The 13,516-nt window shown below is 35.5% G+C and overlaps 1 protein-coding gene across 1 annotated transcript; it reads left to right on the top strand.

Annotated features, from left to right (window-relative positions):
* Positions 1-2,535: 2,535 nt before the first annotated feature.
* On the top strand, positions 2,536-8,640 carry LOC134804256 (uncharacterized). Its single transcript, XM_063777228.1, has 4 exons — positions 2,536-2,779; positions 2,864-3,058; positions 7,939-8,182; positions 8,349-8,640. Exons 1-4 carry the CDS (start codon positions 2,639-2,641, stop codon positions 8,510-8,512), a joined length of 744 nt encoding a protein of 247 aa, XP_063633298.1. The 5' UTR covers positions 2,536-2,638; the 3' UTR covers positions 8,513-8,640.
* The last annotated feature ends 4,876 nt before the right edge of the window (positions 8,641-13,516 follow it).

The following is a 13,516-nucleotide window of genomic DNA, read 5'->3' as shown; positions in this document are numbered from 1 at the left end:
CAAAATCCGGCCTTGGCGGCACCCACCCAGTGTTGCCAGATGGTCACAAAAGTCACATTTTTCGTGACTTTTCGCCTTCTCGTGTGACATGTGCGTGACTTACGATCTTGAGGCAATTTTTGTGACTTTTTAAGCTAGTCGAATTTTGGACAAGTTTAGTTCTGCAATTTGTATTATTTAGGAACGCGGTGAACGCACCCAAGTTGACACTTGCACTGACACCTTGACGTTACATCCACCATCATGTTTATTATAATAGTCGTGGCAAGATGAGACTTGTTACCTTGACATGACGGTGTCATTTAGTTTGATAGTAGTAGTTTTTTTTAGTGTATGATTCATTTATTTTAGCCTCATATCTCGAATATCTGTACGAATAGCATTATAATTACTTCGGACAAAAGTTTTATCACAAGATTTTCTACAAATTTGGTTATGTTCATTTTTACTCTGCGATCAATACTTAAGGAGCTACAGGCTGTTAAATTTAAATAAGAGATAAAAAATAGACGGTTTAAGAAAACGTCGTTTTTTCGTAATTGTTCATCAGAAAAGAAAAAAAGTTTAGGATAAGCAAGCTAAGCGACCTGCTGATATAATATAAAAAAAAAACCGGCCAAGAGCATGTCGGGCAATGCTCAGTGTAGGGTTCCGTAGTTACCCGTCCGTCAAAATAGACTATTTGCAAAAACTCAAAAACTGCTAAACAGATTAGGTTCGCTATATTTTTCCTTGAAAGTCTTTACTAAGTTTTACTATCACGATTTTTTAAATATTTTTTGGACCCATGGTTAAAATGCTAGGGGAACTAAAGTGGAAAACACAACTTTTTTCTTTCAGATCGATTATTTCCGAAAATATTAAATTGGTCAAAAATGGTCCTTAGAGACTCTTATTCATTTTAAAAGACCTATCCAAGACACCCCACACTATAGGGTTAAAGCGAAAAAAAAAATACATCCCCACTTAATGTAGGGGGCTGTCCATAAATTACGTCATCGATTTTTTTCTATTTGTGACCCCCCCCCCCCCCCTAAATTCATCCAAAAAACATGCTTCGAATGACCCCGTTTCCTCCTACGTCATGCTACCATCATCCGATGTCCAGACCCCCCCCCTAATTTGTAATGACGTAATTTATGAATAGCCCCTAGGGGAGTCACCCTAAAAAAATATTTTTTCTAGTTTATATTTTACGACTTTGTCAGTGTAACAAATTTATATATTCATGCCAAATTTAATAATAGAAACTAGAAAAAAATATTTTTTTATGGTGGCTGCCCTACATTAAAGTGGGGATGAATTTTTTTTCGCTTCCACCCTATAGTGTGGGATGTCGTTAGATAGGTCTTTTAAAACGAATACTGGTCTTTAAGAACCATTTTTTGATCAACTTAATATTTTCGGAAATAATCGATTTGAAAGAAAATAAGTTGTGTTTTCCCCTTCAGTTCCCCTATCTTTTGAACCATGGGTCCAAAAAATATGAAAAAAAATCATAAAAACAATACTTAGTAAAGACTTTCAAGGAAAAATATAGCGAACCTAATCGGTATAGCTGTTTTTGAGTTTTTGCGAATAGTCCATTTTGACAGACGGGTAACTACGGAACCCTACACTGAGCATGGCCCGACATGCTCTTGGCCGGTTTTTTTTATATTTTATCAGCAGGTCACTTAGCTTGCTTACACCAAACTAAATTTTTTATTTATGATGAACAATTACGAAAAAAACGACGTTTTCTTAAATCGTTTATTTTTTATCTCTAATTTAACTTTAACAGCCTGAAGCTCCTAAAGTATTGATCGTAGAGTAAAAATAAACATAACCAAATTTGTAGGAAATTGTATGATAAAACTTTTGTCCGAAGTAATTATAATGCTATTTGTACATATATTCGAGATATGAGCAAAAATATGAAATAGGTACCTTTAACCCTCCCTGCACCCTTAGCACACCCCCTACCCTCGAGGACTTTTAGTATGTTTATCTGGACACCACAAGGTATACCTGTACCAATTTTCAAAACTACACGAATTATTTCCGCAGATTTTTCTAATTTGCTTGGGTTATTGACAATCTTAATTTTTTAACTTTCTCATTGATCCCCAAAAGTAGCCCCCATGCTTAAAATTCATTTGTTTACGTTACATGTCCGTCTTTGGGTCACTAATTTACATATGTGTACCAAATTTCAGCTTAATTAGTCCAGTAGTTTCCGTGAAAATAGGCTGTGACAGACGGACGGACAGACAGACAAACAGACGCACGAGTGATCCTATAAGGGTTCCGTTTTTTCCTTTTGAGGAAAAATCATATAAGGTTAGTAGATTTTTTGTGAAATATATTATTTTCTGAATTTCTTCTAACAAAATCGATTTACCTACCCATACAATACAATAATATAAAAATGTGACTTGAGCAGCAAAAACGTGACTTTTAGGGAAACGAAACGTAACTTATGACTCCAGAGCCCTGGCAACACTGCACCCACCCAACAAAATCGCACAATGAATGTTTGACAATATGAAGCACAAGTTGCGTCCAGTTCTTTCTTTAATTTGCGTCGTAGTTTAGTTTTGCATTTTTCTAAGCTTTAATAATTTAAGGTATTGAATAATCTTATTACTAAATTAAAATGGCATCGAATGGCAGCGAATTTGAATCGCTAGATGAGGAAATAAGAGAACTTTTACAAAATTATAAATTTAAAAAAGCGACCGTTTACGAGCCATGTACGAACACAAACATCAAGGAATGCTTAATTGGACTAACTGAGGTACGATTTTTGGCTTTTTCTCTTGTAGTGTCCGTATTATGATATTTATCATTATTATTAACTACTGTCTAAACAAAATTGCAGGAGTTAGAACTTTTAAATATTAATTATGTATTTAACCCATACTTCGACTTCACTACGACACTGCATCCAGAGGCACTTGTGAAGCTTGTTAATGTTGTTTGGACACTATTGCATTACCATAAAACTACCGCAGAGAAGGCTGACAGATTAGTTGAAGAAAACCATGTACTTGAACACCTGAATAAGCAGTTAAATGTAAGTATATTTAATGATTATGATAAATTATCTAGGTGATAATTAATGGTGGCTAAGAAATGAAATGGACTCGATGTCACTCCAAAGACACGTCTATAATGATAATTATGTGATCATTGTTCTATCTTCTTCATCAAGTTGCACATGCGACTAGGTTTGCACCTGATCCAGTACACTATTCTGAGACATTGCTACTGACTGAGAATGGTGACATTTACTCAAATTGTGGGTAGTTGATTTTACATTGCACATTTTGTGAATAGGTAAAATAATCAGATAACAATACAATGAGGTAAAACTTTTTGTATTGAAAATGTGTATTTACACATTTATTCAAGTAAGCAATATAACATAGTAAATTAAATAGAAACTCCATGCATAGTTTGTGGTCAGTAATGCAGGCTTCCTCAAGTGGACACAAAAGCAAATCAGCTACAGGCTTCATCATCAATTTACAAATGATGTAATCTGTAACAGGCTTTGTCAATCATCCCTATGATACTGGCAGCGCTGCCCCGTTGAATTGCCAAGGAGATCTGTTGGACCAGGTATGATCCGGAACGAGGAACGCAACCCCTATCTTTCAGTTGCTGACCCAATTCCCACACAAACTCCTTAGCCTCTGCACCCCAAGGTCCTACAGTCTACATGGCAACTGGTATAAAATCATACATTGGTTTCAAGGCAGGGTACTTTGTATTCTTCTGTTTTGCCGCATCCATTTTGTATGTATTGAATTATATATATTTTTAAATCTTTATTTATATATTGATGGTTTTTTTACAAATACCAGCCTCATAGCGGCTATCTAACAAAAACTAAAACAATATCTAACTTACACTACTTCTAAGTTCAATTATATCTCAGTCAAAATTATAAAGAAAGCCTCTTCAGAGGCTGGAGATGCCAGGATGCTATAGTAATATAATAGTTATGTTTAATGTAGTTTATTTTGATCGTATAATAAAATTTCAGGAGACTATTATTGCTGAAAAAACGTACTTTTCAAAAACGTTGTCCAAATCATATTGTCCTCTCCTACAGCACTGTTGCATGCATGGGCTCGAAACAAAATTGTCAGTACCAAAACAGCGTGTGCCTATGTTGCACCAAACCTGAGTTCCAATAAGTACTGCCAGGGTTCAGCAGCAGCTCTATCTTGGGTACTGCTCTCCCAAGTGCTGATTCTGACGAGTCGGATATCCAAAACAGCGTGTATCTATGTTGCACCAAACCTGAGTTCTACTAAGTACAGCCAGGGTTTAGCATCAGCTCTATCTTGGGTACTGCTCTCCCAAATGCCCATCAAGACGTGTTGAATGACTAAAACAGCGTGTGCCTATGTTGCACCAAACCTGAGTTCCACTAGGTACAGCCAGGGTTCTGGGTCATTTTGTTGAACTGCACGCCGACGTTGCAATTGGCGTGCAGTCGGCGTGGCGTGCACTTTCCATACAAACTTACAAATGATGTAATCGGTATGGTGTAGTCGGGTTGTAGTCCGTCTGTATCGGCCCTATGTCACTGAAGTTTGTATTACCTAATATTTTTTTTGCTAATATAGACGATGCGAGTTTCTTTACATTGCGGTTTTTGATCGGTCGGTTGAATTGGACGTAACCAACAGTCCGCAATGTAACTAAAATCGCATGAGAGTTGGCGAGCCGTATAAATCAGCCCTAAACTGTTTCTGGAACTGAAAATACCCGATTTAAGTTTGCTAACACAACAAACAAACTATCTCTAAAATAATTATAGGTATCAAGTCGAATGCGCTTGGCTGTGATGGAATTTCTGCGGACATGGTTCTTTTAACCCTACCTTTTGCTCTTGAGTACATAGTGCATATAATAAATACATCTATCCAGACGTCGACATTTCCCCAAGTATGGAAAACTGCCATTGTTAGACCGATCCCAAAAAAAAAAACAATCCTCAAGAACTAAAAGACTTAAGGCCAATAAGCTTATTACCATATTTGTCAAAAATCCTAGAAAATTTCTAGAACGCAACAATATTTTACCTACATTACAATCCGGTTTCAGGAAGGGTCGAAGATCCAATACTGCTCTTCACGATGTTATCGACGAGATCTTAACAGCCCAAGATAATGGAATGGGCACTATTTTGACGTTGCTCGATTTCTCAAGGGCCTTTGATACACTTAATATAACTATCTTATTATCGAAATTGAAATACTATGGTTGTTCAGTTTCGGCCCTAAAGTGGTTCAGGAGTTATCTAACAGGTCGTTGGCAACAGACTAAATTGGAGGGCACAGATGGTTTATGCCAATTTTCGGATTTGAAACCTGTAAACAGAGGAGTCCCGCAGGGTTCCATTTTGGGCCCTTTGCTGTTTATAATCTATTCATCTGATATTTGCAAGAACATTCAAAATTGTAAATATCACTTGTATGCTGATGACCTGCAGGTGTATATTTCTTTTAAACCTGCCGATACTAATGAAGCGGTTAGGCGTCTTAATGAAGATGTGGATAGGGTTGCTGGCTGGTCATCTATGAACTCTCTTGTTTTAAATCCACTTAAGGCTCATTCTAAGTTAAGAGGTATTAACGGTGTCCATGATACATATCCATACTTTTCTTAAACAATTTAATTAAATTATGGTAATTTCTCTTAAAAGATTGCATTTCCTCTATAGACAGTCTATTTAAATTTATTAATTAATTCAATTTTGTCACAATTGCACCTCAAACATGCAAAATGTCCCTCCCCTGGCCTGTCCCTTTGCAGGTTTTACAATAAATCAGTACTTGTGTGCTGGTTTACTGTTTAACATTATTAAGACTGGTAGGGGTAGCCCAAATTATCTATATGATAAATTAAATTGATCGTCCATGGCAATTAAATATCGGTCAACTAGAGCAAGTGTCCTGGTTCCATACAAACACAGGACAGCTGCTTTTCGAGGAAGCTTTAGGTATTTAGCCTCAAAGTGTTGGAACAATATTCCCCCACCAATTCGGGATACAACCTCGAAGTACACTTTTAAGCGTAAGCTCAAACAGTATTTACTAACAATCCAAAAGCAGGCAAATACCTAAAGCCCCCAAGTCCGTTTGTTTTAAAATTAGATTTAATTTGTACGCAAACTTAGATAAAAAATGTATGTTATATAAATTAAGTCACAAATGTTTTCACCATTTTTGTTTAATATAACGTTTCTGTAGTATTATTTTTTAGTAATTTTTCTCACTGGTGGTTGATCATACCGTAAGTCTGTGCGCGCACTGCTAGGTTCCGGCAGAATACCAGCGCTGTGGCAGCAATGCTGCAGCACATGCTGAGTCGGCGCCTTTTCGCGACTACACAGTCGTGACAAAAAATATCCTAGTATGTAGTTAGTAATTTTTTTTTTTTTTTTTTATCCATTTAGATATATTTAAACAAAATATACAACTAAACCTATTACAAATTAAAACTTATACCTAAACACACTCGATCAATTAATAAATTAACTCTAAATTAAACTAAATTAAAACTAAGCTACATAAAGCCACAACCGAGAACTCAATCAAACAACCCGTCCCGCGCCCTTCCAGATGCAAAGGTGCCCATCACGCTCGCCGCGTTGCCACGCTGGACCGCGATAGACAGCCTCTGCATTAGTAATTAGTTTAGTATAGTACTTAGACATAAGTTTTAGTTTTATTCTTATCATAAGTGAAATTTTGTTTGTCATGATAATGTTTTGCAATAAAGTTTTTATCTATCTATCTATCTAATATGACTGATCAGTGCATCGGCGTCACAGAACAGAACATACGAGTAAATTGACCTCCGCAGTGAATATACAGCAAGATTGAATGTTAGAAACTTACCTAATTGCTAAATTGGGAATCAAACCGAGCGAAGCGAGATGGGTCAGAATCCAAAATTTTAACCCACTTTTGTATTCATCTGTATTCATCGTTGTTTAATTAGCACGAATTTTAATTCATAATTTTTCTAACAGATGGCGCTAGTAGTAATACAAAGTGTTATTCCATTATTTTATTTTTTTAGGTTTATAAAATGATATTTTTATGTTTGATAACACATCTAGACATGAATTTAAATTACTATGTTACATTTCAAACCTAACAGTGCGATAGTTTTTCCGTAAAGTGTACCACAAGAATGCATAGTTTGTCGAATAGTGATAAAATGTACCTTTTCTGAAATAAGGCTATAAATAAATAACGTATAAGCATTAAATATTAGTAATTTTTAACTAAAACAGCATTTTTGAACAAACGTCAAACCTCAAAAAATGGTCTTACTAGACGAAAACATATGCATCGGGGCTCGTATCTTCAACTACTCCTCACTAACTTACACATTATAAACGCTATCTATTCAATGGAATATGGTCAGAGGCGTCAGAGCACAACCTAAGGGCAATGTAAAAGGCAGAATTGCCTGTAATATAACTAGCTGTACAATAGAGTTATGAGATTTTTGTTTACTTTCTTTTAAGATCCATAAGGAGTAGACTTTAGCGCGGCATTTCCCAAACTAAATATTACTCGTATTATATGCATTTAGGCAAAATTGTGAAATTGTTCAGATGGGTTGCAGCCCCTTGGGTGGGTTGGATGGGCTTGGGAACCCCTGTTTTAGCGGCATACGCCGTTTGTATTTAATGAATCACAAAAAGAGAGAAGAAATCAGCAGGATAACCTTTATCCATCTGATTTAAGACTCTATTTGACACTTATTTCGTGAATAACATACATCTGATACCCAAAGTTTGCTCAATGGTAATTGAAATGGGTACTTATGCAGTTACAACTGCATTACTTTTTTTGTAGTATATGTTGATGTAATAATCAATGCATTGATTTTATTGTTACATATTCTTTGACCTGTTTTCAGAACACCATCGACAAACTAAAACAAAGAGTAAACACTGAAAAACATGAGGCCAAAACATGTACAGCAGCTGCTCGCAGGATCTCGGATCATTCAGATGAAATTATTCACAGTTTGGCAGAAACAAAAGCAAAATTGGCACAAGTGAATAAGCAAAAGAATACTATGGAAAAAAGTTTGCGACATGAAATCACCCGATTAAAAATTGAAAATGAAAAGTTATTAGACAGGCTGAGGAATAAAAGTGGTAATATATTTTGTTAATTAGTATGTAAGGAACATGCCGTAAGATGGTGACACATTACTGTTTCTGTGGAAATATATTTATAATCCTTGAATTGAACTGCTAGTTACTTCCTTTAGGAGGCCATAAGCTATGAAAACTTTTATCATCATTTTTATTATTGTTGCAGGCTTCACACCTTGCAGTGACGTGTGTGATTCTACAGTGATGCAGTTGAAAGAACGGGACAGGAGACAGCAAGCATTGATTAGCAAACTGCAGAGCAACATTCAGGAGCTAATCAAAGAGGTTGTGGCAATGAAGGAAAAAATTATTATTCATGGAATTGAATAATATTGTTAAATAATCCATTACATAATCAAGTTTCATACTAATCATTCAATCTTACCTGTGGTCAGTATTTTAGTTATAAGGTTTTAATTTATAGGTATTTAAAGTGACTTAAGTTGTTAAACCGTTAACCCCGTGACGTGATAGTGAATGGTGCAAGTGGCCCTAATAATCTCTTACAATTTACAATATGGCTACTTCATATAAACGATTGCCGAGTTAATATCACTATAAGAAACAAAAGAATTAAATAAAGTAGCTAGAGTACAGTCTGTACCTATAGTACAGTACCTATAGTACCTATAGTACTACAGTCTGAACTGTACCTATTATAATCGTGATCCTGCATCTTACATCAGTCAAATCTTACAAAAAAATGTCCTAATAAAACAATGCGTGATGTAGTTCTATATTTTTTGTTGAATGTTGTTTGGAGTCCTTGGAGGAATGTGAAACTATGTTTTGCAAGCAAAAAAATGTTGTGCTCTCTGCGTAATTTGCAAAAAACTGCAAAAAATTTCGGAGTTTTTTCAGTTTTTGCACTTTTATTATAAAACTATGGGTTTTTGGTCAAAACTTGCTATGTAATGTTAAAAGAACATTAAATTTGGAATAATTTAAGCCCATGTACAGCGCCTCATGTTAAATAGTTCATGAGATATGGAACTTTAAAAAAAGGGTATTTTTTTCCTTAGAATAAAATTTTTACTTTTTCCTATATTTCAGGACAAATATCGGCACAACCGCTCATGCTATGAGATATATTGCGATGAATAAAGTTGTAGCAAATTTAATTACCTTTCATTTAAGCGTAAAAAAGGGTCAGTAAGTTCTACAGTTCTCTAGTCGAACGAGCGAGCGAAGCGAAGTGAAGTTCTTACATTCAACTTGGAACACACGGCTGGCTAGGGGCACGTCCCGGCATTTCGATGTTTTTAAGCTGAACTATCAGAAGATAGTTTGATACACAATAACTTAAGTAAATTTGTTCTAATTTAAATGAAATTGGGGGAACGTATAGTTGAGGGCATTATATTTTAGTCATTAAATTTTGAGCAGGCTCGATCAAGAGGTTATTGAGCTAGAAGAGCTTAAAATGGTAAAAAGCTATTTGTGAGGGGTCTTGCTATTCTGGTCATTTTAATTGCAAGAAAGTATGGTCGAGTTTGGTATCAAATGAAAGTGCTCGGTTTACACATTCATAATAATTATTGTTTATTTAATTTAAGATTTTAAAATAATGAGCAAGATAAAAACGAAATAAAATAAACATAATATTAGTATTTGACATTTGACAAGAAAGATTACGGCTTACCACAGATACAGTTTATTTTATTTTTTATGGTAGCTTAAATTTATCAATTAAGTGCTCCACAGATCTTGCAATAAATCGCACGCGGTTTTCGATCATTTGACGACTAAGTAGGACTGCAAACAGTACCGTCTTTACCATAAGGGCACACCATTACCCATAATAATTCTAATTCGCTTTCTTTACTTTCCAAAAGGGCCTCAAATTCTTATGTGCCCATGGGCCCCAGCATAGTTTAAGACGGCCCAGACTGCAATTGCATTCAGTTGATCTTTTTGGCGAACCACGAGTTCTCAGTTCGGGGCGAACAACTAGTTATCGTAAAAAAATGAAATTGCTATAATGAGGAAGGCAACTAATGTATTGTTTAAGGCATTGTCAAAATCCGTACAAAAGGCAGTACCATCGTCGAGAGTGACATCTACGATTAGCTTTTACCGGTCTTCTCCGATAGCAGCAGAGCGATGTTAGAGATCAACCATTTTTAAAATACACTCCCCTCTTAAGCACTTCATTCATTCATTCAGTAATGAAATCAAGATACAAACTGTAGTTTGGCTTGTTTTTAGGCTCCACTTTTTGGTCGTAGCCATTGATTGTAGTCCACGATACCGATTCTTATTTAAGAATTAGTTCTTGTTTTGATACGACCTTGACGATAGTTCACGGTGATTGGCGTGGTGTTGGCGAAACGCACCAGAATCACTGGAAGTTGTGTCATTAGATATCTAGCTGTCGCTTTTTGGCGCTCTGGAGTGTACTGTGAGTCATGTTAAATACAAGATCACGATAATATCCTAACCACAACAAATTGATACATCAGAACTAGCTACCATTACCCACGCTAAGTATATGTTTGTGCTATAGGCATGTATGTGACTCAGTCTTGTCAAGTTACCAGTATATTATAACTTCTTCAGTGGTTTACCGTATTAACACGTAATATTGCAAATTCTTTTCCAATGGCTGTTAAGGCTAAATGTATGTGGAGCTACTGCTCAGTGAGTTGTCAATCCACGGGTTGTGACTATAAATACCTATTTCAGTCTTTACTGTATAAATGTATTTATAGTCTGGACCAATTAAAAATAAAAATAATTGGACTAATTTGTCAATAGAAAATACGGCAAATACATATTGAAGTTTTTGAGTTACAAATTGGATATTTAAGTACCGATAACTAAAATTTTGTAAATTATTTGGCATAGTACAGCTATGTGTAATTCGTAACCAAATGTATCTCAATGTTAACATAATTAACTAATTATGCCAAAATAATGTCTCATTGTTAGAAAGTAACAAATGTATGCAATCTGCCCGGCTTGGCAGAGCATGCATGCATGCATGTTAACACACACTTATCTATACCTTACTGAATAAAAACTAGTACATACTACGTGTTTCGTTTAGTTCTTCTTCTATTCCCGATTTAGTTTGTCAATCTATACACCTATGTATGTAGTTAAGACTCGTAGTAATAGGATATTGCTAGTTAAAACCCGTGGATTATAACACAAACGTATACCTAGAGTGGGTAATGGTAGCTGATTCTGATGTATCAATTTGTTGTGGTTAGGATATTATCGTGATCTTGTATTAACACGACTCACAGTACACTCAAGAGCACCAAAAAGCGACAGCTAGATATCTATTGACACGACTTTCAGTGATTCTGGTGCGTTTCGCCAACACCACGCCAATCACCGTGAACTATCGTCAAGGTCGTATCAAAACAAGAACTAATTCTTAAATAAGAATCGGTATCGTAGACTACAATCAATGGCTACGACCAAAAAGTGGAGCCCAAAAACAAGCCAAACTACAGTTTGTATCTTGATTTCATTACTGAATGAATGAAGTGCTTAAGAGGGGAGTGCATTTTAAAAATGGTTGATCTCTAACATTGCTCTGCTGCTATCGGAGAAGACCGGTAAAAGCTAATCGTAGATGTCACTCTCGACGATAGTACTGCCTTTTGTACGGATTTTGACAATGCCTTAAAGAATACATTAGTTGCCTTCCTCATTATAGCAATTTCATTTTTTTACGATAACTAGGGAACTGTAGAACTTACTGCCCTTTCTTGCGCTTAAATGAAAGGTAATTAAATTTGCTACAACTTTATTCATCGCAATATATCTCATAGCATGAGCGGTTGTGCCGATATTTGTCCTGAAATGTAGGAAAAACTAAAAATTTCATTCTAAGGAAAAAATACCCTTTTTTTTTAAGTTCCATATCTCATGAACTATTTAACACGAGGCGCTGTACATGGGCTTAGATTGTTCCAAATTTAATGTTCTTTTAACATTACATAGCAAGTTTTGACCAAAAACCCATGGTTTTATAATAAAAGTGCAAAAACTGAAAAAACTCCGAAATTTTTGCAGTTTTTTGCCAATTACGCAGGGAGCACAACTTTTTTTTGCTTGCAAAACATAGTTTCACATTCCTCCAAGGACTCCAAACAACATACAAAAAATATAGAACTACATCACGCAATGTTTTTTTATTGTATGATTTGACTGGTGTATCTGGTAAGTACTTACGTAATTGTTTTGTAAAGTATTTGTTAAGCTTAAACAATTTAAAGTGTAATCCTATGTAATATTGACAATCTTATAAAAGTTTCACTCGGTTTCAATAGTTTAGTTAAGTGTTGAGTTTGCGAAATAAGCTACCTACTACAGTCATATTCATTTTATTGATGGTTGCATGAAAATTGTTATTTGTTATAGCTTAATATCTTAATCATAATTAATAAAAATAAAACTATAAAGCTCTTTTTATTCGTGGCCGAATGGCCGATAATAACACTATAGCGCTAATTACGACTTAATGATGGATTGACCTTATTCGTCACGCCCGTATTTTTAACGTTTTGCTAAAAAGCACAAACTGGCTACCTGGATCACAAAACGCCTTCGTGCTACGATATTAGCTTTGCAGAAAAGTCAAATGTGCTTAATGGACACTGTCTTAGTCTAGATACTTATTCCAGGGACTGGCTAAATCAAAACTACGACATGCATTGTTTGAAGCTGTAAGCCCTGGAGACTACATTAGACACCAGTAATTAGGTTTGAAATCCTTGCACCCATACCCATAGCTGGTTAATTATGTACATGGCAAACAAAGTTCGTAGGGAGTTAATAAATCAAGTTGCAGTTCAAATTACGCTGGTAATTCCACCTAAAGTACTACGCTGCGATATTCTGCGGTTGATCCCTAAATATTTAAATCTTTTCCGTTACATCCACATGCCAGAGAGGAAGGGCTTCCCTCTGCTTTGCCTTTTGCTCTCATTCATATCCACCGCTGGTCTGTGGTGGCTGGTTTAGCGGGTTACATCAAAGCATTTGGCATCATACGGTGAAGTCGATTATGGAATCTAGATTATGGATCAGAGACAGTGAACATAGGCCGTTCCTAAATTATGAGTACAGAAAATACTAGCGCGAAAACTAAATATATACCTAGGTATCTGTGTTATATGACCTCGAAGCACCATGAATTGCTTTAATTAAAACAAACAAGATATGGTGCAAAATAAAAATTCAAATTCAGACTGTGTATACTCGTATAGTACCTACTTACCTGCAAACTTTAAATTTTAAAAGATGTAGCATAATTTTCCAATAATTAAAATGGAGACTGGAACAATAGCGACGAGTAATGACGTTAGTTTATTAGTA

This window comes from Cydia splendana, chromosome Z, assembly GCF_910591565.1.
Source record: "Cydia splendana chromosome Z, ilCydSple1.2, whole genome shotgun sequence".
In the NCBI taxonomy this organism is placed as follows: domain Eukaryota; kingdom Metazoa; phylum Arthropoda; class Insecta; order Lepidoptera; family Tortricidae; genus Cydia; species Cydia splendana.
This window is presented reverse-complemented; position numbering and strand designations above follow the sequence as displayed.

Bases quoted from the DNA above. Each gene is read 5' to 3' on its own strand.
- LOC134804256 (XM_063777228.1), top strand. From the start codon at position 2,639: ATGGCATCGAATGGCAGCGAATTTGAATCGCTAGATGAGGAAATAAGA. The intron at 2,780-2,863 runs GTACGATTTTTG...ACAAAATTGCAG, and splicing joins GCTTAATTGGACTAACTGAG to GAGTTAGAACTTTTAAATAT. The intron at 8,183-8,348 runs GTAATATATTTT...TTATTGTTGCAG, and splicing joins CAGGCTGAGGAATAAAAGTG to GCTTCACACCTTGCAGTGAC.